The sequence below is a fragment of the Rattus norvegicus genome, chromosome 13 (assembly GCF_021556685.1).
Source record: "Rattus norvegicus strain SHRSP/BbbUtx chromosome 13, alternate assembly SHRSP_T2T, whole genome shotgun sequence".
In the NCBI taxonomy this organism is placed as follows: domain Eukaryota; kingdom Metazoa; phylum Chordata; class Mammalia; order Rodentia; family Muridae; genus Rattus; species Rattus norvegicus.
This window is the reverse complement of record NC_141546.1, coordinates 103,053,463-103,076,121: the sequence shown is the minus strand read 5'-3', so window position 1 is coordinate 103,076,121 and position 22,659 is coordinate 103,053,463. Positions and strand designations below refer to the sequence as shown.

The 22,659-nt window shown below is 45.4% G+C and overlaps 1 protein-coding gene across 1 annotated transcript in view; it reads right to left on the bottom strand.

Annotated features, from left to right (window-relative positions):
• Ush2a (usherin) overlaps nucleotides 1-22,659 on the bottom strand; it is a 666,484-nt gene that overhangs the window by 20,378 nt on the left and 623,447 nt on the right. Inside the window, exons 63-64 of the mRNA NM_001302219.1 lie at nucleotides 19,221-19,542; nucleotides 689-895 (exon numbers count right to left, since the gene is read on the bottom strand). Of these exons, the coding sequence (NP_001289148.1) occupies nucleotides 689-895; nucleotides 19,221-19,542 (529 nt within the window). The remainder of the gene's footprint in view (nucleotides 1-688; nucleotides 896-19,220; nucleotides 19,543-22,659) is intronic.

The following is a 22,659-nucleotide window of genomic DNA, read 5'->3' as shown; positions in this document are numbered from 1 at the left end:
TTGGCATCCCTTTGAACAGAAACAACTGGCTTGGCAAGCTGCTTTTGCTTCCTTAGTGTGTTCACTTTACAACAGGAATGCTTTTCATTGTTTCTAGCCTGGCCTCCCTTCTCTGCAACAGCTTACAGCTCAGTGTGAGATCCCCCACGCTCAGTTCTAGCTCTTGACTTCCCTCAGATGTGTTAATGTAGGCAGTGGGGTCAGTGCTATGCTCTGTGGTCTGCCTCTTCTGAGAAGACAACACTGTTCTCTTGAAGGCACTAACAGAGACTGGATTTTCCTTTCCTTAGAGATCTGAGTGTATCAAAATCGGGGGCCCCAGAACATTCCTTGCTTCCTCTTTCCTTTTCCATATTAACATTCACTCCATCCACCTCATCTTGTGGACTGGCTGCCATTCTTCAACTACCTGGCCTCTATTTTTCTAAATCAAATTAATGTCTAAATTAAATCAATGTACAACGGTTTCTGCTCCTTCCATCTCTGGAGACTTTAGTACCATCCCTGTCACTGCAGTTCAGATGTTTTCTGTTCCCTAAAGGGGGCAGCCTCACAGCAGGACTCCTGTTTCTCAGAGGGCAAGTGAAGGCAGACTCACGGGAAGGGAGGAAGGCAAGGAGCCGGAGCACCAAGGCAGTGGTTTTTAGGAAGAGCCTTGCTGTGTTAGCTCTTAGAGCTGTGTGCTCACCATGACATGCGTCCCGCTGGAGTTGGAGAAGACCCTGAAGAGGCTGATGTTCCCATTGGGTTTCGACGGTGCACTGATGTTGACCACCGCTTGGGTGGAGGAGACAGTGTGGAATGTGGGCGCCTTGAGACCTTCCGGCGGGGCAGGTCCGGTTCTACACCATGTCCAGTTACTTGCCACTTTGCCTGCAGAATTCACTGCCCATACCTCAGAGAGAATCAACAAGAGCAATTACAACCAAGGTCCCCTCACACAGGAGAAGAGGACCGGGTGTGGCCTTAGTGGTGCACACCTTTAATCCTACCCTCTGGAATCAGAGGCAGGCCAATCTCTGGGAGTTCAAGGCCAGTCTCCGCTCTGGAATGAGTTCCAGACTGGCTAGGCTACATAGTAACAGCAGGTCTCATTAAAAGGTAAAAGTAGATAAATCAGCCACCAAAACAGCTAAACACAAGACAATGGTGCTGTATTCCTCTGGGCTCCACCCAACAGTTGCCAGGTAGGCCTGGCTTTCTATAAAAGGGACTATTTGTCACACATACACCCCCATTCTCATTCTCTCTCTCTCCCTCCTCTCCATCCCTCTCCCCCTCTCTCTCTCTGACCCCTTTCTTCCCTTCTCCCCTTCCCTCTACCCCCTCTCTCTGTTCCTGGCTGATCTCTTTTCTTCTTGTTTTATTTATTTAATGTATATGAATATATAAGTACACTGTAGCTGTCTTCAGACACCAGAAGAGGGCATCAGATCTCATTACAGATGGTTGTGAACCACCATGTGGTTGCTGGGAATTGAACTCAGGACCTCTGGAAGGGCAGTCAGTTCTCTTAACCACTGAGCCATCTCTATAGCTCCCTCTGGGTAAACTCTTCTCTCTCTCTCCCTCTTCCTTTTTCCTCCCCTCCCTCCCCCACCTCTCTCTGTGTACATACCATAAGTAACCTCTATTCTATACTATACCCTATGGCTGGTACCTCAGGGGGAAGGGATGCCTTGCCATGGGAACCCCTCCAACCTCATCATGCCTGGCTCTACAAAACATATCCTGGCTCTTTTTTCATAAAACACAAGGAATAGGATGAACTTGGATCTTGCAAGTTTGTAATTACAAAGGATCATAGCACAACATAGAACAAGAAAGTAACTCCCTAGGGTTTCAGTAACTTCACAGGTAGATTGCTGGCTACAATGCTCCTCTCTGCTTCTGTGGAGCAGTGGAATGGCGTTTGTTTTGTTTTGTTTTTTAGTTCCTTCAGAGTGGATGGATTCCTGGACTCCATAAAACTCAGCAATTCTTAAACACTGTCTCCATTAAATCTGCATGAAAATCCAATTTCCTTTAATCAAGGAGGGGATAAACATATGGGGAGATGTGTAATCTTATTTATCAAGAACCATTTGTATAATTAAACACGAATATCCTAAAAGGTCGCCTTGGGTCGCCATTTGCATGAGTGAGTAATTTGTAGAATGTCAGGTGCAATAGACCCAGTGGATGGATGTGTGAGCATATAGGGTTAAATTAGACCCAATAGCAGCCAACCACGAGGTGATCAATCAGAATGATCGATGGAGACAGCAACGCAAGACGACTGTGTCTCCTACTGGTGTTCCTTACTAAGCTCTCCAGTGCAGCTCCAAGTTTGGGGAATTTTTTTTCTCATTGACTGTCTTTTGCTGTGTTTATTAAAAACAACAAATTGTCGTGGCCCGTTAAGGATGAGCGAGGAAAGCTTGCCTGAGTTTGTACGTATGGTAGGGAGGCATGCGGGATGTTTAAAAACAAGCCATATAGGAAAACCTGAGGTGGGAGTTTCCTCTTCTCCTATCCCTGCATCACATCAGCTTGCAGAGAAGAAACAACCGCCACAGACCTTTAACTCGGAGGCCAAGGCCTAACAGTGTCTGTGTTTCTTTCTGGGGCATATGCCTTTGTAAAAGCAAATTTCTGAAGGGGAGCCGCTGTCAAATGTAACCTATGTCCCAGTGAAACCACTTCTTTAAAGAGTGTATTCGTTCTCTCTCTCTCTCTCTCTCTCTCTCTCTCTCTCTCTCTCTCTCTTCTCTCTCTCTCTCTCTCTCTCTCTCTCTCTCTCTCTCTCTCTCTCTCTCTCCATCCCTCCCTCCCCTCCCTGATCTGCTCACATTCACTCACATTTCTTTACTTGCCTTGTTTTGAAGTGCTCTAAAACATCCCATTGTGTGTGTGTGTGTGTGTGTGTGTGTGTGTGTGTGTGTGTGTGTGTGTGGTGTAAGAGTCCATGAGTGGGGGCTAAAATTGTGCTCTTTCCGGTAAACTGAGCTTTGGACTCTGCAGGTCGCTGCCATGGGAACATAAGACACCCTGGGTCTGAAAGCCTAGATTAGGTCAGGCTCCTTAAGTCACAAGGTGGAAGATATGTTGAGTAAACTGTCTCAGCTGAACATGTTCCCTGGGATGGGCAGGGGAGTGAGAAACAGGAGGCTCACTCCATGACAGTGTGGCTTCTGTCAGCTAGTGTCCAAGTCAGAGTCCCTCCCAAGCTGCTCTTGTCTCCTCTGAAAAGGCCAAGGTCGGTCCTAAGGTAGGGTAGAAGGCTAGATTATTAGTGAAGAGGTCAGATGTGAGGCCCCAAGAGGGAGGGCGCCAGGCTTGGTGAGGGAGACTGGCCGCCTTAAACAGCAAGCTTGCAGGGATGCTATGGAGTAGCCACTGACAGCAGAGACTGGCAAGACTCAAGAGTTCCAGGAAAGATGTACAGTAGCGTGCAAAGGTCAGTATCAGATCCCCTGGCAGGAACGGGCTCTTGGCAGTTTGAGGGTGTGCTGATATGAGTCAGGGTCACGAGAAGGAAGCCTGTAGGAGGAGGTTTGATAGCAGACAAATCCAGCAGATAGCTGAGTGCCCACGGAGACAGCCGCCATGCAGGTGAGAGGCTGGGCAGAGACACAGGTGAGAAGGGTCATGGAAGGAAGCCTAGGGAACAGTCTGGCCAGGGCTGAGAGGGCTCACTTCCCTTTTTCAATATTAATTTTTAAAGCGAGAACACAGGTGGATTCCATGGTGGCGTCTTCATGCATTTGTGTCACTATTTTTTTGTTGTTATCTGTGCTTCTCTACCCACTACTGTTCCCTGCCATCTTGTCTTCTTGCTGGGTCATGGCCGCCCTCTAAACAGCCCCCCTCCCATTCTTCCTCCTCTCTTTAGGATCCCTTCTTTCCCAATTGTGGTCTTCATTTAACATGTTAATAGTCATCACTTGCCGTGCAGATCTACCATGGGATTTTAATGCTGCCGTGGGAGTCAGCGTTGACCTTCCTGCCTTCCTTTGACCAAGCAGAGTCTTATTTTCAAGATGTGATGTAAACTAACAGCTTTATTATTAACTGTGGGTGTCTGTTTGTCAGAGTGTAGGCATGTGTCTGTTTGTCAGACTGTAGGCATGTGCTCATGACTGCAGCTTCCTGAGAAGGCCACTCCCACAGGGCTGGAATTGGAGGGAGTTATGAGCTGCTCTGTGTGGGTACTGGGAACCAAACTCAGGTTGCCTTTCCAAACTTCAGCCCATTATACTTGAAAACAAGTGGGCCTTAGAGTACAGGTTTTGGTGCATTTGGGAATATTATCTTCTAAAATTCAGACAATATAGAATTCCTGCTCTCACAGGGATTGTACGTAGGAACTAGTGTTCTCTCTTGTCTTTGACAAGAGACCTTCATAGCATACTGCTCTCCCCCCCTCCCCGACTTCCTTTTTAGTATTCAATCAATTTGAGATCAAAATAGCATTCACATAAATCAACATGCTTATGCAAAGCAGGATCAGCCTATTTACATGAGCTACAGTGAAAATGGAGATGGTTACTGGGAAGAGAAATCTGACATGGTGGGGTTCACAGGCAGGAAAGGAGCCCACGTGTGTTATACCAAACACCGGAAGACAAGACAGAGAAGCTGTGATGGTAACCTTTCTCCATCTGCTCTGACGCCCTCTCCCCTTCCATGCCTAGTCCCTGTGAAGAAAAATCTAGGTACAGCTAAGCAAGGCATGGGCTAAAGAATAATTCTGGGTTCATAATTAAAACATGAACACAGATTATGCCTACGATTTCTTTTAGACACGGTTACTGAATTTGGTAACACTTGACGCTGTGGCATTATGGTAAATGTCTACAAAAAGTTCACGTGTCGAAGGCTCGGTCGCAGAGCACCCATCTTCACAGGTGGCAGCTTTGGGAAGAGACTGGATCAGGCCACTTAGGGATTGGGAACTTAATGGGGATATGGCAAGTTTTGGAGGCAAGACATAGTCAAAAGAAAGTCGTTACTGGGGAGTGTCATTTAAGGATATATTTTACTTCCTCTCCCTTAGTCCTGGCCTCCATGAGGAGAGCAGCTTGCTCCACTGTGCCCTCCTAACATGATGCTGTGTTTTCCCACAAGCCCAGAAACAATGGACATTGGTGGCTATGCGTGCCACTTCTGAAACAGCCCACGTGATTATCACCCTCCGTAAGTTACTGTTAATTCTGAGATTCGCAAGAGAAAAACCAGTTTTATAACTTTGAACCAAATTTGAAGCAAGCTTTTAATTAAATAGTGACCAGGATGGGCTTTAGTCAGGACTACTTCCTGGAATTCCCAGCTTAGTGGCCCTGAGACATACGTTTTAGGGGATTTTAAAGGACAAACCCATACAGCTACCATATTTTTCCATGTGGTTTTGTTTTTTTGTCCAAGAACTACAACTCCCAACATTCCAGGAAGTCCTTGGGCTGGTAGGACTTACAGGCTAACTTCTAGTCTTACAGGTTAACTTCTGGTGTTACAGGTTAACTTCCGGTGTTACAGCTTCCTCTAGCATGTGTCGTAGTAGCAGGAAGCCGACTAACATGGATGAAAATGATGCAAAGATTACAGACCGGAAATTCTGAACAGTGTATTGGTTTGATTTTGGCTTTTCATCCTAGGAGATAAACGTGGGACCTAACGTATGCGAGGCAGGCATTCCGCCACAGAATTGCTGTCTCCAGCTCCCGGTCCTTTTAGCATTAACGGATCGATAAAAAAACCAGAAGGTCAAGTATGTTCCGAACAGATATGGAGTTGTCTACTATGAATTCCATAATGGAGAGTGGAGATAAAAAACTGTGTACACCTAGGGAATCCCCTAAACATACTGGTTCTTCCCCAATAAACAAACTCATGGTGGCTACAGTTTCCACCGAAAGGCTCGTTGTTTACATTTGATAACACTTTATATGTGTGCATGTAGTGAACTTAGAACTTCCCGACAGGGAATTGTTAGAAAGGTGACCAAGTCAGAGTGGACCAAGCTGGGTTGCTTTAATGTTTCTGTTGTAACAATGGGAAATGTTCCAGTGCAGGATGTAGAAAGATATTTTTAATAAATAAAAATAACTGGAATGTTTAGCCGCAGACTCTGTGCTTCACATGATCAGCACAGGGCTAATGTCAGTTTGCTTTGCTACCTAGATGTACACGTATGGCTGTTTTCAGTGCAATGTGTATTTAATCTAACTACCGACCGCCACCATCCTTTTTCTTGTTGTCCATTAAAAATACGGAGCTCTTCTTTTAATTTACTCATTTCCCTCAAAGACTAATTACTGTATTTTGCCTTAAATAATTTTAATTACGTGAAGTGTGAACACCTGCCACTAAGCTGCCGTCCCCGTGCAGCTGTGAACATAGCAAGGGCTTTCTGAAAGCAGACGTTGTCGTTCAGAGGAGTAAGCTAGGAGCTGCTGCTGTCCAGGGTCTTCCATGTCATTTCAGGTCCTGGCACCAGCATTTCTGGTCAGAGGACCTCAGAACCGGGGCTCTCAGAATACCGCCAGCTGATTCTTACATCCAGTATTCTTTGCAAAATGCTAGAGGACCAAGGACAGAAATCTAGGCATACTCATGTTCCTACATCACTTCACAGAGTACAGTGTGTATTAGCATAGGTACTGCCATCTTGGAAACCTACGTGAATATGTGCACGTGCTAAGTCCGAGGTAAAATCAGGTGTCTTTGCTGATTCCTCTGCAAATTCCTCTTCTTAATTTTTGAGACACGGTTTCTCACTTGGAGCTTGATGGGCCAGTGAGACCCAGGGATCCTACCCATCTCAACAGCACTAGAATTACAAATATGTGCTACTAAACTGGCTGACTGTTATTTCCTTATTTACATTTACACTAGATTCTAGGGGATTGAACTCATGACCTCACGCTTGCATGACGTGCTCTTTACAAGCGTTGCCGGCGTCCTATCACACGGTTCCTTGTGGAATGCCCGATTAGAAACATTCCTTGTGGAATGTTTCACCGAACATCATTGCAATAGTTCTGAGGACAAGTTTATTTCATGTAGCGGCAGGGAAGAGACCTCACTGTTTATACAAACCAGAGCATGTAAATATGGCATTAACAATTCACGTCAGAAATTAAAAATAAAAGGCAGAACATGAGCAGTCATGCCCGTCATTAATCAGTAGAGTAAATAGGTTGCATGTTAACAGGCAAACAATTAAATTATTTGTTCCCCAGGGGTGTGGAATGTGACGGTTATCTCGCTCCCACGAGGGAGACAAATAGATATTAAAAGGGTCTTTCCAATACCTGTATTGGCTTGGGCCAACAGCTAATTCAATAGATTCGATCACAACCCACACTTCTTGCATGGCTTCTGATTTATGGCCTTGGCGCGCCTTAGTCATCAGTCAGCACAGTTTGCTCCCCGGCACTCATAAATTATGCCTCATAAATAAAAAGATACAATCAAGGAAGTCCTATCAGCCCCTCCACAGTCTTGGAGTATGTTCCCTTGGCATTCGTGCTAATGCCTTCGTAACGGGTAGCTTGCTGTGGGTTTTGATTATGTTTGAATGGTAACGCGCCAGAACGGGCTTTGCCAGAACTATGGGTAGAGAGGCTCATGGCTGAAGGGAGAGAGCAATAAATCTGTAATTACAACGGTACGGGATCATTTTATTTTGTGAACAGCCTACAGGCTTCAGCCAGGCGGGGCTACTTGGAGGGCTTTGTGAAGCGGCCTGTTTCATTATCCACCTGACTCTCTTTCATCATCAAATGAGCTTTGCCCAGCTCCTCTGCCAGATAGATACCTCTCTGGATCTAGGAGAATCTCTCTTGTACGGGCTTCCTGTATTCCTGGTTCCTTTCATCCCTGAGACTTTGGATCAGGCAAGAAGAAACGAGATTTTAATTGAATTCTGGGAACCAGAGGAAGAAGGTGACAGAGGAGGACCTTGCTTCACTTTCTACTGGCACTTTTGAAATTCAGAGATGTGAAGTGACTGAAGAAGTTAGGAGCCGTTTCCCCTGTTAGAAATGGCTGTCTAGTGTTCTTGCTATGGTGGCTGCTGCTGCACTGCTTGGGACTGCTTGGCAGATGGACCATGACTATGAGGTGGGAGAACTGGCTTAAATGTGGTGAGAAGCCGTGAATTAACCTGAATCCATGTTCCATAAGAGTGAGGCTTCGGAGTTTACTGCGTGCTGCTTGCCTCTGTCCTGCTTTGGAGGAAACAGGAACTCAATTTCATCCAGGTCTCAGAGGGAGTGCACAGGAGAAGGAGACAGTTACCTTTGCCCTTTAGCTAGCCTGTTACATGTGCTGTCGGGTGTGTCTGACCCATGGAGCTGTCCCTTCCTCGAGAGGGAAATTGCCTGACATACAACTATAAACTTCCTGAAAACATAGTTAGATTTATTTATTTTAAATGTTTTTTTTAAATTTATTTATTATATATAAGTACACTGTAGCTGTCTTCAGACACACCAGAAGAGGGCATCAGATCTCATTACAGATGGTTGTGAGCCACCATGTGGTTGCTGGGATTTGAACTCAGGACCTCTGGAAGAGCAGTCACTGCTCTTAACCGCTGAGCCGTCTCTCCAGCCCGATTTATTTATTTTAGTTATATGAGTACACTGTTGCTATCTTCGGACACACCAGAAGAGGGCATCGGATCCAATTACAGATGGTTGTGAGTTACCATGTGGTTGCTGGGAATTGAACTCAGGACCTCTGGAAGAGCAGTCAGTGCTCTTAACTGCTGAGCCACCTCTCCAGCCCTGAACAGTGAGATTTTTGTTGCTGTTGTAACTGGATTGTGTTGTTCTCCAGTATGAGCTTTGTAGAAGAGAGGAGAACATCAGGCTGCAATGTCAAGAGGTTGGTCATGCCTCTTGTATTGAATCATTTAATGAAGGTATTTAATCATTCCAACAGTGCCACTCAGCTGGCATTAAAACCCCACTTCCGGAGGGACCTGAAGTGCACAGAGGTTGATGCAATTTGCTAACTGTAGGGCAGGCTTTCCATTAGAAATATGTAATATGAGCCCAGACTCAGTGCTCCTTCCCACATGATTCTACAAGGGTAAATTTTACCTGTCAGTTTCACAGGATCTAGATTGACCAGGGAATCAGCCTCAGTGAGGGGTTGTCCGGGTTGGGCTGGCCCCTGAGTATGCCTGTGAGGGAGTAAGTACTGCCTCAGTCATGGTTAGGTGGGAAGACCCACCCTAAATGTGGGTGGCATCATGTCACGATTAGGCTTTGGATTGAGTCAAAAGAGGGAAGTGGTTTCAAGCTTCACCTCTGCATTTTGAGTCAAGATTTCATCATGTTGAATAAAATGACAGCTGGACTCTAACTGGTGAGGCCTTGAAACTATGGAGTCTCTACAGTGAGTGGGTAGAGCAGGGCAGGAGTGTGATCTCCAGGGAAGGTAGGCTTTACTGGGTATTATAGTTTGAGTCCAGATGCTTTGATAAAACACCCAGAACAAATGCAAACCAGGGAGGAAAGGGCTTATTTGTCTTAGATATTCAAGTTACTGTCCATCATTGAGGGGCATTGGGGCCACAACTCAAGCTGGAGCATGATGCAAAAATCGTAGGGGAATGCTGATTGCTGGGTCACTTTCTGACTCTCTCGTGGGATCACACTTCGCTAACTTTCTTATACACCTGACTAGGGATAGTACCTTCCACAGTGGACTGGGCCCTCCCACAGCAGTTATCAGTCAGGACAATCCCTGACAGACATGCCGACAGACCAACCTGATAATAACAGTAACTGAATAACTGAGTCACTGAGCCTCCTTTTCATGTGATTACAGGCTGTGTCAAGTAGACAGTTAGTGCTAACTAGGATACTAGGTAAGATAATTAATTATCCATGAATTTAACAGATATTGATCAAGTCAAATCTATTTGTCAGACACTGATTTCCAACCTGGCATACAACAGTAACCAAGGACTGAGCAAACAAACTAGCAAGAAGAGGCCATCCACCAGAACAGAAAGAAATGGGTAATGATTCTAACTAGAAAGGAACTGATAGTACAGAATATGAAAAGTTATATATGTGCATGGTGAATGTGTGTGTGCACACACATACATGCACACATGTGCGTATGCATTTTCATACAGCACATAGGAAAGAGGTCAGTTTGCCCAGAAGGATCTTCAGGAGGATACTCAAGCTGGATGCAGTAGGCAGAAGCCACCATGTGAAGATGTAGAGGAAGAGATCTCAAAGGAAGAGCCTGTGTGAAGATGACCTATGTAGAACCTTGGCTTACTGATAAGGGCAGGAGGCCAAGCAGATGCAGGCAGAGGTGAGCTATCAAGGAGGTGCTCCTCACAGAAGTAGAGTGGAGTCTGTATTCACAGGATCTCAAGAACAGTCCCCTACTCTGATTTTTCTCTTTATGAGGTTGTGGATATTGAATCCTCCTGTGCATGTAATGTTAAATTTCAATATTTTGTGTAGCTGCCAATGTGCTAGCCTTTAACTCCACTCTACTGAGTATTCTTACTGAAATCAGTTTACTAACTCCATTTTACATATGTGCTAGTCTGCTTTTCTGTTATGATAAATAACACTGACCAAAACCAACTTGGGAAGAAAGAGTTTGTGCTAATTTGAATGAGAATGACCACAAGCTCTACACTTGTGTACTTGGTCCCCAGTTGTTGGAACTGTTGGGAACAGATGAGGAGGTGTGGCCTTGTTGGAGGATGAGTATCACTGAGAAGTAAGCTTTGAGATTTCAAAAGCCCTTGCCATTTCCAGCCTCTCTGCCTTGTTCTTTGGATCAAATGTGAGCTCTCAGCTACTACTACTGTGCCATGTATACCTGCCTGCCACCATACTTCCTGTCAATTTGGACTTTACCCCTCTGGAACACTGATCCCCAAATTAAACTCTCTTTCATAAGTTGCCTTGGTCATGGTGTTTTGTCACAGCAATGAAAAGTAACTAAGACAGGATTTATTTGGCCTACATTTCCATGTCATAGTCCATCACTGAGTAAAGGTAAGACAGGAGCCTGGAGGCAGGAACTGAAGCAGAGATCGTGGAGAAATGCTGCTTACTGGCTTGTTCTCCATAGCGTACTCACCCATCTTATGCAGGACCACATGCTCAGGGACAGTGCCACCTACCGTAAGCTGCCCTTCTCCCCACATCAAGGAAATGCCTCATAGACTTTCCTATAGGCCAGTCTGATGGAGACATTTTCTCAATTAAGCTTCCCTCTTCCCAGAAGACTGTTGTTTATATCAAGTTGTAAAAACTAACCAGCACACCAGAAAACAGTAGAAACAACAACAACAACAGCAACAGCAGCAACAACAACAACAACAGGTTCATGAATATAAATCACTTGCTAAAGAACCGGTAAGTTTTATTGGATCCCATCTGTGCTTCTCACAGGGATGGCGTGATGAAGCTATGCTATGGTAGGACAATACAAAAAAGTGGGGACAGTGAGTCAGAGAGTCAGGATCTGGTTGTTCTTCTCCTTTCTTCAACTGGGTAATTGGCTGAGTCACTTAGGTTCCTGATAATGCAAAAGAAGCAACAATACCCACCATATGGGACTACTCCAAGGTCCTAAATAGCTTTCGTTGTTAGCTTGACACAGCCTAGGGGCATCTGGAAGGAAAGCCTTGACTGAGGACTTGCAAAGATCACATTAGTCTGTGGACATGTCTATGGGAGATTATCCTGGTTTTTAATTGATGTATGTGGGGGAGGGGGAGCCCACTGTGGGTAGCACCATTCCCTGGGCAGGTGGTTCTAGGAAATCTAGCTGGGCATGAGGCTGTGTGGCCCAACAAGCAGCTGTGCTCCACGGTTTTCTGCTGGAGTTCCTGCCTTGACTCCCCTCAATGATGGAATGTGAGCTATAATCCAAACAAACCCTTTCCCTCAGGTTGCTTTGTCATAGTGTTTGTGAGAGCAACAACAAGAAAACTAGGACAAATGAGCTAATACATGTGAAGTTCTTCACATATTTCTTCCTTAGCACATAGCAAACATCAAAAACTAGCATCAATCATCATCATATTGTTCACAGGGGAAGACGTGGGAGGATATGGCAAGGCTGTGCACAACCCATGACTCACTTCTGCATTCTAGCTACTTGCTATGGATCAATAAACGTTTTTAAAACCCTTATAGCATTCTAAATTCAATCTATATCTCTTTCTGTATCTTTCTTTACTCTTGAACTTTGAGGATTAAGAATAACAGCCTGGCTTTCACACATACTTTTTTTTCTTTTTGAGCTAGGCAGATGGCTCGATGGGTAAGAGTATTTTTGTGCAAGTACAAGGACCTGAGTTCAAATCCCCAGGACTCACATAAAATAACTGAGTGAAGTTGCCTATTCCTATAATCTTAGCATCAAGGGGAAAGACAGGTAGATCTTGACAGCTAGTCATCTATCATCAATAGTTCAATTTAGGTTCAGTGAGAGACCTTGACTTAAGGCAGTAAGTTGGAGAGCAACAAAGGAAGACAACAGATACGCTACTCAGGTCTCTGTATAAAGACACATGCTTGTGCAACTGGTGTGCATGTGCAGCACACATGCACACAACACACACACACACACACACACACACACTACTGCTCTAAAAATTGTCCATTGGATAACATTTTCTAATTTGTCTTATTATCAATTGCAATTTCTCGAAAAAGTCACCAAGCATAAGCAAAAGAAATATTGGAACAAGTCAATGGGTCCATCAGAAACAGAATCTTATTTCTAGTTTCTATTACAAATATGTCTACAGGCATCAAGGGAAGAACTGTACAGTTATCTAGATGCTTATGGGCAACTTAACGATCAGATATATCAACGGACAGATAAGTCAATGGATGAGCTACATATCTTCTCAAAGGCTGCAGTTGAGGGCATTGGATTTCCTTACAATCTTACCTTTTGTTCCCACCTGTGGATCTGACGACTTCATTTGACTAAGGTACTTGTTTAGAGTCTAGTAGAACTACACCTTTGGCTTGATTCAATCCAGTACAACCTTCAAGTTTTCTCAGTGGCTTTTCAGTCATCAGAGAGTGGCAAACAAAAGCCTGCTGGGTGATCCTCTAACCCAGGAAGGATTCAACCAAGGAAGTCAATGCAATGGGGTTCGCTCTCCTTCCCTCTCTCCCTCCCCCTCTCCCTCCCCCATCTTGTTTCCCTTCCTTCCTCCCCTCTTGTATTGCCTCCTTGCTTCTCAGTGGAGCGGTTTCATCCAGGCAGCTCTTTAACATGGAGATATGCTCTGTGTGTGGAGCACCGTGTACCTGTGGCAGAACAAGTGTGGCCATGAGACCTTGGGGTGGAAACAGCTGTCTCTGAAGGAGAGAGGCCTCTTCTGCTGAGTCTGCTGTAACCTCAGATCTCTTAAATATGTATATTCAGGCTTAAAAAATGTTTATAGATAGATTATATACAGGCTTCTTGGTCTTAATAACTAATTTCCTTCTAGTACACTCAGTGAGTTTCCTTCTAGTACACTCAGCGAGTTTCCTTCTAGCACACTCAGTGAGTTTCCTTCTAGTACACTCAGTGAGTTTCCTTCTAGTACACTCAGTGAGTTTCCTTCTAGCACACTCAGTGAGTTTCCTTCTAGCACACTCAGTGAGTTTCCTTCTAGCACACTCAGTGAGTTTCCTTCTAGTACACTCAGTGAGTTTCCTTCTAGCACACTCAGTGAGTTTCCTTCTAGTACACTCAGTGAGTTTCCTTCTAGTACACTCAGTGAGTTTCCTTCTAGCAAACTCAGTGAGTTTCCTTCTAGCACACTCAGTGAGTTTCCTTCTAGTACACTCAGTGAGTTTCCTTCTAGCAAACTCAGTGAGTTTCCTTCTAGCAAACTCAGTGAGTTTCCTTCTAGCACACTCAGTGAGTTTCCTTCTAGTACACTCAGTGAGTTTCCTTCTAGCACACTCAGTGAGTTTCCTTCTAGCACACTCAGCGAGTTTCCTTCTAGCACACTCAGCGAGTTTCCTTCTAGCACACTCAGCGAGTTTCCTTCTAGCACACTCAGTGAGTTTCCTTCTAGCACACTCAGCGAGTTTCCTTCTAGCACACTCAGTGAGTTTCCTTCTAGCACACTCAGTGAGTTTCCTTCTAGCACACTCAGCGAGTTTCCTTCTAGCACACTCAGCGAGTTTCCTTCTAGCACACTCAGTGAGTTTCCTTCTAGCACACTCAGTGAGTTTCCTTCTAGTACACTCAGTGAGTTTCCTTCTAGCACACTCAGTGAGTTTCCTTCTAGCACACTCAGTGAGTATACTCAGGAGCCAGTGAATGCTGAGCAAGTTCTCTGTCACTGAGACATAGCCCCAGCCCTTACTAATCAGACTTTATGTTGCGGTGGAGGCCGTGGTTTTTAACCTGGTAGCTGGGTGTACATCGTGGCCAAGGTAACATTGGGTGACTTGAAGAGCCCGATGCTAGCACTCATTGCTGCTGCCTTGAAGGGATTCAGTACCAACACAGACACAAATCCCTGAGCACGCCTTTGAGATATTTAGATTGTTAGCCGAGGGGCGAGGAGTCACTGTAAATGTGGGTGGCACCATTCCGTGAGCTGCGTGAACTAGACTGAACAGTAAGGAGAAAGTGAGCTGAGGGCCAGAATTCATTGTTACCTTCTGCTTGTTGTCTGTGGACGCAATGCCACTTGTCATCCACAAAGGCAGGACTGTCAGGGCGGGGACATCCCATTCAGCGGAACGAAGGAAATTCTAGGGTGTTTGTTTAGTGTTTTATTTCCAACAAACAACAGAAGGCTCAGTTTTCTCTCAAGTGAACTGTAGGTCTGGCTCTGCCTGTGTTCATGTGGAAGCTTGCTTGTTTATTAGTTGCCTGTGTAACCGTCTGGAAGGCAATGTGAAAGACCGGCAATGACGCTGGTTTAAGAACAGAGCCCTGAGGGAGGCCAGAGTCTCCCCTGGGAATGAAGTAACAAAGGCCGAGTGGGATGTGGCCCATGGAGTTTCATCCTCGCGCACAGGCTCTGCTGAATCAGAACCATGGGCAGGCTGAGGAAGACAATATCAATAAATCATTTAAAGTCTTGAGCCGTGGGAAATGAGGTGGAGGGAGCTGAGTCCTTGTGGGAGAAACTCACCAAACAAAAGCCTCCATGCTGGGCAGAAATACGTTAGCGAGATTAACACCTCATTAAATGCAAGTCCAAAACCAAACAGAATACATGCTTGGTAAAAGGCTGCTCGAAGTGATGCTGGAAATGCTTAGGAAGGGGTCGGGTACAGCAACAACATCAGAATGCAGGCCAGAGGAGACAAGTATCTGTCACAGGAAAGTACATCCAGACTTTCTGTGATGGGGGCAGGGTGGGGGCTGGGGTGAGCCTTGTGTGAGCGACCCAGTCGAGGACAGGCAAGGATGGACTTGGAAGAGCCCCCTCCCTCTTCAGAATCACTTGTGCTCTTCATTAGAGATTGGTACAGTCCACGACTGGCTCACTAATGCTGGTCAGAAAGCAGCAGCCTCCTGCCTACCCTGGCTCCCTCAGCTTTAGTCCCAAGACCAGAGCCTCACTTCAGTGAGTTAGAGAGCCTCCTGTATGGTTGGGCTATAGATTCTCATTCGTCCAGTCACTAGGCACCAGAAGCTTGTGAGTGTGTTGGGGGGTGCTTATTGCAAAAATCTGTCAGTGTGGGGAAGTTTCAGGAGAGCTAATTAAGTCCCTGTCAGCGAGAGTCAGTGAAGGGGAGCCCTGGCAGGCCCCAGCAACTCCATGGTGAGTCATTGCCTTAAGCAAGAGTATGAATATGAATGCAGAATTACCTGGAGCTGCTCATTAGCCAGACGTCTCTCCCTGAGGTAAAAGCTAAAGCACAGGGCTGGGGGCAAAGCTCAGAGTAGAAGGCTTGCTCAGTTTGCATGTGCGAGACCCTGGGTTCCGCCCTCAACTCTGCACAAGCCTTGGACAGCTCAGCAGAGAGTCACACCAGACTTTCCCCGAAGCCTGTGGAAGACCACTGTCCTAAGTAGCTTACTCCTCCATCAAGGAATTTCTGAGAGAAGTTTGCAGTATAAAGAGTAGGTCAGCACAGTCCAATTGGGAAGTGTTCAAAGCAGAAAATATTCTAGGGGGAAACAGCTAGGGCATGGAGGTACCCCGTGGCTCTGCCTAACAGCAGTGTTTAAGGGAAAGTCTCTTCCTGGAAAGATTCCATTCAGCGGGGAGGCAGGTGGGGTTAAGAATCAGATTCCAGCAGGCAGCCCTTTATTCCGTACTCATGAGGACCACTGGATTTCTAATAGGACTCAGCATGCATTGTTCAACAAAGCCATCTGCACATCCTTGTGAAATACACACAGGTATTTCCTATCACCTTCGTTCAGGTTTTATATCTTACCTGCTTTTTTGTTTGTTTGTTTGTTTGTTTGTTTTACAACTTATCTTTCAGTGCTCAACTCTGTAGAATCTCAGACTCCCAGGAGCTGTGTTGAAATGGAAATGACTCAACTTTTCTCAACATATTATTTTACTCAAGACTAACTCTTACTTCCAAAATCCAGAGGAACACACCAAAACCATATGACAATGACAGGGGATGAATGAATAAGTTTACAAGGAAAACACAGTTTGATTGATTGAGACAGGAAGTTCTGTAGTAACTCCTGACCTCATTTCTCCCCTACAGGTAAACAGTAGGGCTTTTCTTTAAGAAGACTAAGGTGGGATGTCCTTTATGGTGCTCACTTTAATGTCAGCACTTGGTGATGCAGACAAAGATGGGGCAGAAGGAAGGAAGTCCCTGAGTTCAAGGCTGACCTGATCTACATTTGAGTTCTAGGCCACCCAAGGCTGCAGTGAGACTCTGCCTCTAAAACAACCTAGAATAAGTCGGATGTGATAGCTCACACTCGTGATGCCAGCAGTGTTGGTGAAGTGTAGGAGAAGATGACGAGGACTCAGAGCTAGCAGGAATAGTTACAAAAGCAATAGCATCATGTGAGTCCTCATCCTCTGGCAAGCGTCCTTTGATCCTCCTTCACTCCTGGTAAGAGCCCTAACTAGAGATCCAACGCATGCTTGGAACCTAAATGCCTTAAAGAGCTGAGACTTCTATAGATGTCTGGTCCTGCTTCACCCCAGTGAGAGCCACTCTGAGCAAGACGTGATCAGCAGTTTATATTCAGGGTCTCAGAGTGTTTACTGACATCCAAAAAGCCCTCGCCCCTTTCAACTGCTTAGGACCAGGTGCTTGAGAACCAAGGGCTCGTTGACAACTTTGCGCCTTTTCATGAAGCTAATGGGAAAAAAGCAAAAGGAGAGCCACGCAGGACCTGGCATTTCTAATGGTATTCTGCTTCTGAGAGTGGAGACAATAGGTATTTGTCCTTTGATACAGGCCAAAATCCTATCCTAAACCTTTCAGTTTGTTCTGCTTTCAATTTACTTTGGAGGCTGAAGAGAGGTCTCAGAAGTCAAGCGTGGTTGAAGCACTTGCAGTGGGCCCGAGTTTATTCATAATATCTACACTGAACAGCTTACAAAGTGCCTGCAACTACAGCTGAAGTGGATCAAACGCCCTCTATTGGCCTCCACATGTACTTGCACTCACATGTTACACACACACACACACACACACACACACACACACACAGAGACATCAAATAATTGAAAACAAGATGTAGCAAAGCATATCTCTAGTTTGCTCTGTAGCTGCGTCAGCATTATCTAGATGGCTATCTTATCATAAAACTCTTTCTGTGGAAACATTTATATGTAAATGGGATAAATAAATAAATACTATAAATAGCCCTCCCATCCATTCAGATTAGGTCTCGCAACCAAATAGTTGGCACCCAACCAAGGGGACACTCTTGCTTTTAAGAGAGTTTTTAAATTTGTAATTACAAACAATCGATTTGGATTTATTTCAAGAGTCGATTTGTATTTCGATGCTAACTTCTTCAGGCAACTTGTGTGAGTCCAATGTTGTCTTGCGATGCTCTATTTTGTACGTAAAATGTTACTTCTAATCAAATCATCACACTTCTTTGTATCTGTCGGAGTGCTGGTAATTTTTATTGTTATTTCTGATGTGATTCTCCTGCCTTACCCTCTGGAGTGTTGGGATTGCTGGCAAGGGTCGCCATGCTGTGTTACTGCAGTGCTGGGTCAGAACTTGGGGAGTCTTGCTTGCTGGGCAGAGACTCTGCCAATGGAGCTACAGACCTTCGGACAAGTTTTTCAGGCTTGGTCTTTCTTATCTGAAGATTCTTCTCGGTGTTTGCCTGACCTTCGGGGCCTCTCCACCAGCAATCTTCTTTGAACTGCAAACTTGAGAAACTAAGTCTGGCTTAAGTAGAGGAGACACTATGGGGTCCTACGAAACTGAGAGAACAGTGGGAGAACAGTGCTTGGGAACTGCAGAAGAGAGACCTTGAGTCTGAGCTGAGGGTAATTCTACCAGGGTTTCTGACTTCTGCCTTTGAAGATTCCAAGTTGCTGGGTAAAACCAAGTGTTAGGGGAGTGTGTGTCTGAGTGCAGCCCTGTGTATATCCGTAGTCTGGGAGACGGTGAGATGCATCAGATCCATCTTCCTTAGGAAATGGCCGTGCTGCTGCAGGAATAATGCATGCAGATCCAATGGCCTCACAAACATCTCAGAGATCGCCAAATACTCCGGATATCATTCCTAATTCTCAGACTTTTAAGGGATGTGCGATGTCTTCTAAACAACCAACTGAGGGGTAGATTGGCTTTTAACTGACTTCGTTTCCACAGGCAGATTAGTTACAGCCTTCCAATTCCTCTCTACACTCTTCCTTGAGCACTGAGACCTGTGAGGTCTACACTCTGCTTCACTTTGTTTTGTTAGACCCATGGGTTATTTTCCTCAGGATGGTTTGAGGAATGAGTACGAGCAAGGCAACACAGGTGGAAGGGAGCTGACAGGAGAAAAGCTACCCCCAACAAACAATCCATCTGCAACCTACAGAAAAGCCAAGCATCGGGACCGAGGACCGGGAAAATGAAGAGGGTAAATGATAGCCTTCCTCCACTCACCAGCCGCTTAGAAAGATTTAAAGGGTGTTACAACCTTCTCTGTGAAACCACATCTCTTTAAGCGGCTTTTGGAATTGCAAGGAGCACTGTAGAAGGGCTCTCTGAGGGGTGCGCACCATCCTAGCTTGAATTTTGTAAGACATACAGAGTTCATACCTGGTATTCGTACTCCGTGAAAGGTAGTAGTTCTCGATCCGTGAAGGAGCTTAAGCTGCCATTATAGATTAACAGCGGACTGGACGTGCCAGGCCAGGACGCGGTCTGTCTTCTGTACAATTCAAAGCGTACGATTTTTCCGTGTGGCTGGAGGGGCCCTGCCCACCACACGGCTACTATGGGCTGAAATCCCCCTGCAGCTGTCTGCACCTCCAGATGTGGGGCTGGCTGCAGCAGAGGTGGGATCTCTGAGGTTTGGGTAGGTGTCCACTCACTGGAGGTACATCCGAGGGCCGTGCAGGCTTGGACACGCACTTCATACCTAGAGGAAACAATGGAGGATCACAGGTGACTCTTAATTCTGTCTGGGTCAAGGTTTTAAAAGGCTACTTGTTTTCAGAAGAAAAAGAAAAGAATTTACATTTATTTGTATGACATTAGCTTTTTAGATGATAAAGTCATCATATTTTTATGGAAAGTGTTGAACGTTTTCAATCTTCTAAAAGTTTTAAACTCCTGGGAAAGACCTCCATCTGTCTGGTGAGTGGTCAGTTCTTGCTGAAAGATAGATGTATGAAGTAGGAACGTCTTGGTCTGCTCTGCAGCATAGAAACCCAGGTACTGTGAAAGGTGCTTCACACAGCTTTGCACGCAACCCAGACGCCTCCTACTGTGCAGACAGGGCCAGGCCATTCCCTGGGAATGTTTTCTGATTATGAAGGGGCACTGCCATGTTCCGGTCTCTGTGGTAATGAATCTTCTCACCTGATACCTGACATCTTGAAAAGGGACCCTTACTTCACACAAAGACCTCTGGGGGGCAAAGTTAACCCCCCTACACACTAGATTATCCATCACAGAGACACCTTATCACTCCCCAGTCAAGCTCTAGTAATCAATTATGTTTTGCTGTAACAGGTATCTACTGCTTGGAAAGGTTAGATTTCCATAGCAGAGCCTTTTGAGGCAAAGGCCATGGTTAGCGTGGACTGTCTCAGCTGCCAGTGAGTGCTTGCTGCTCTCTTCGTGTGCCCAGCTGGCTTCCCGACACCCCAACAGTCCCTCCAGCTACCTGTTGCCCCCCCTTACTGCCCTTGGATCCAGTTATCTCTTTCTCCTTTGTCTCCGTTAGTCCCTGTTCTGCTCTTGCTTGTTCCCTGATCTGCATTTTGGCCGCCTTCATTAGGTTTTCCATTTCCTCTGTGACTCAGTGATTGTTAGTGTGAACTGTCAGCTCACGGGATCTGGAAACACCCAAGTGAAGAGCCTCTGGGGACACCTGTGAGAGATAATTACCCTCTGGGCAAGGGCATGCCTGTGTGGGAGGTCACCTTGGTTATGGTCATTGAGGTGGGAAGACCCAGAAACAAGAGCCGGCTGGCTATACCATTTCCTAGACTCAACAAAGTGGAGGAGGTGAGTTGAGCCCCAGTACCCATCCCAACCTGCTATTTGATGTTGGATGTCATGTGACCAGCTGCCCTAAACTCCTGCCACTCTGACTTCCCCACTGAGAAGAAGTGACTCATCTGGGAACCCCCATGTGCCCTTCCCCGGTTAAGCTGTTTTTGACTCAGTATTTTATCACAGTTCGAAATGTACCCACTACAGACTTCTTTTATTCTCTTCCCTCCACACCTTGTCTCTCCTGTGTTCTCTCTTCTGTCTTACACGTCTCTACTGGGCTAGCATTGCCAGTTGATCGGGGAGCAGTCCACCACTGTGTGTGCATGCCAGGTCAGATTTCTAAAGGAAGCTGTCGGGTCAGTTTTGATTCACAGGGAAGGGATTTCTGGAGTAGCTGTGGGTAGTTTTAAAGTCCTAGGTCAAGTGAGGGTCGTGACTCCCTTGGTCGAATGCTTGCCTAGAATGACTGGAGGCCTAGCCCTGGCAGTTCCTGACTGAGCAGAGCCGTGCAAGCTTTTAATTCCTGCATAGAGGAGGAGGAGGAGGAAGGAGGAGCAGAAATTCAAGGCCAGCCCAGGTGACATGAGACCCTGTCTTGAACAAACAAAACAAGTTCTCTGCGGTGGCACAAGCTTGTCGTTCTAGCACGTGGGAGGAAGATCGGGAGTCTAAGATGATCCTTAATGATGTAATGAGTTCTAGTCCACAGTGGGTTACATGAGACTCTCTCCTAAAGGCAACAACAACGTCAAACAAACAAAGTCAGGGGCGCTTTCTTTCCGGTTCTAGAAGACTGTTAAACTGCTTCCTACTTACTGACCAGCTGGTGTGCATGAAGATGGACATACTAATTTTCATTGTGTCTAGTAATTATTAATATGATTTAAAACCCACAGAAACAAAAAGGACAGGAAATCAACTGCTACAGCTATGATACTCTCTTATAGATCCCCAGGGTCGCCACGTCAGCTAACAGGACGGAGAGGACTCCACTCCTCTATACACCCCTATGTGTCCTTCCTAGGATTACCACTTAGTTTTCGTATGTATTTATTTTCTCTAGATAGGGTGTCACCTTGACATCTGGGAGCCATTTTCTCTAGAAATCCTTTTAGATATCAGGGCTCGAAGAGGGGTAAGATGGGAATGATTTTGATACTTGTGTTGCGGTCACATAAAGAGGAATCTGACAAAATGCAGGGCTCCTCGCCAACGTGGGCTTTTTAAATGTCCTGAGATAAAAGCCAACTCACATAGCATGTAGATTAGCGGTGGAGAATACCTGAAGAGCTTTTAATTACTGTTTAATATTTAATATGATGCTAAATAATTGCCCTGAGTAGATGCATAAGACCATGAATGCTTCATTCAAACAGCACTATACACCAGAGATAATCGTGGCGGTGTCTAATCTCCACACCAGGACATCATAATTACAGCTCAGTTTTACCTGTGGTGGCTGGATAGCAATGCCTTTGCAGACTTCAAAATCATTTTTACAAAAGGGATTCTACTAATTTTACTACATTTTACACACAAAATGTCCTTTATTGCTCTCTTCTGTGGGGAATGACAGCTACCTGAAACGGGGTGGGGGAAAATGCTCAGAGGTTCTGAAGCTTTGGAGTCAGTGTTGATGTAGAATATTTCAATGCATCTCACAGAAGGCAGACATGATCTAGGGCAACACATACTAGCAAAGTGTTGCCATCTGAGCGGTCATGAGTCTGAGGGAGTCCTGCAGAGGATACAGCACTCAAGACTCCATTATCCCACGAAGTGGGGCTACAAATCCTGATACAGTAGACTTCTGGCTGATACATTTCAGTTGTATATATGAATGTGTGTGTGTGTGTGTGTGTGTGTATGTGTGTATGTGTGTGTGACTGTGGGTGTATATGTATGTATATATCAATTTTTGTGTATATGTGTGTGAATGTATATGTATGTGTATGTATGAGTATATGTGTGTATGTGTATGTATGTCTGTGTGTATGAGTGTGTGGGTAAGTGATTGTATATATGTGTATAT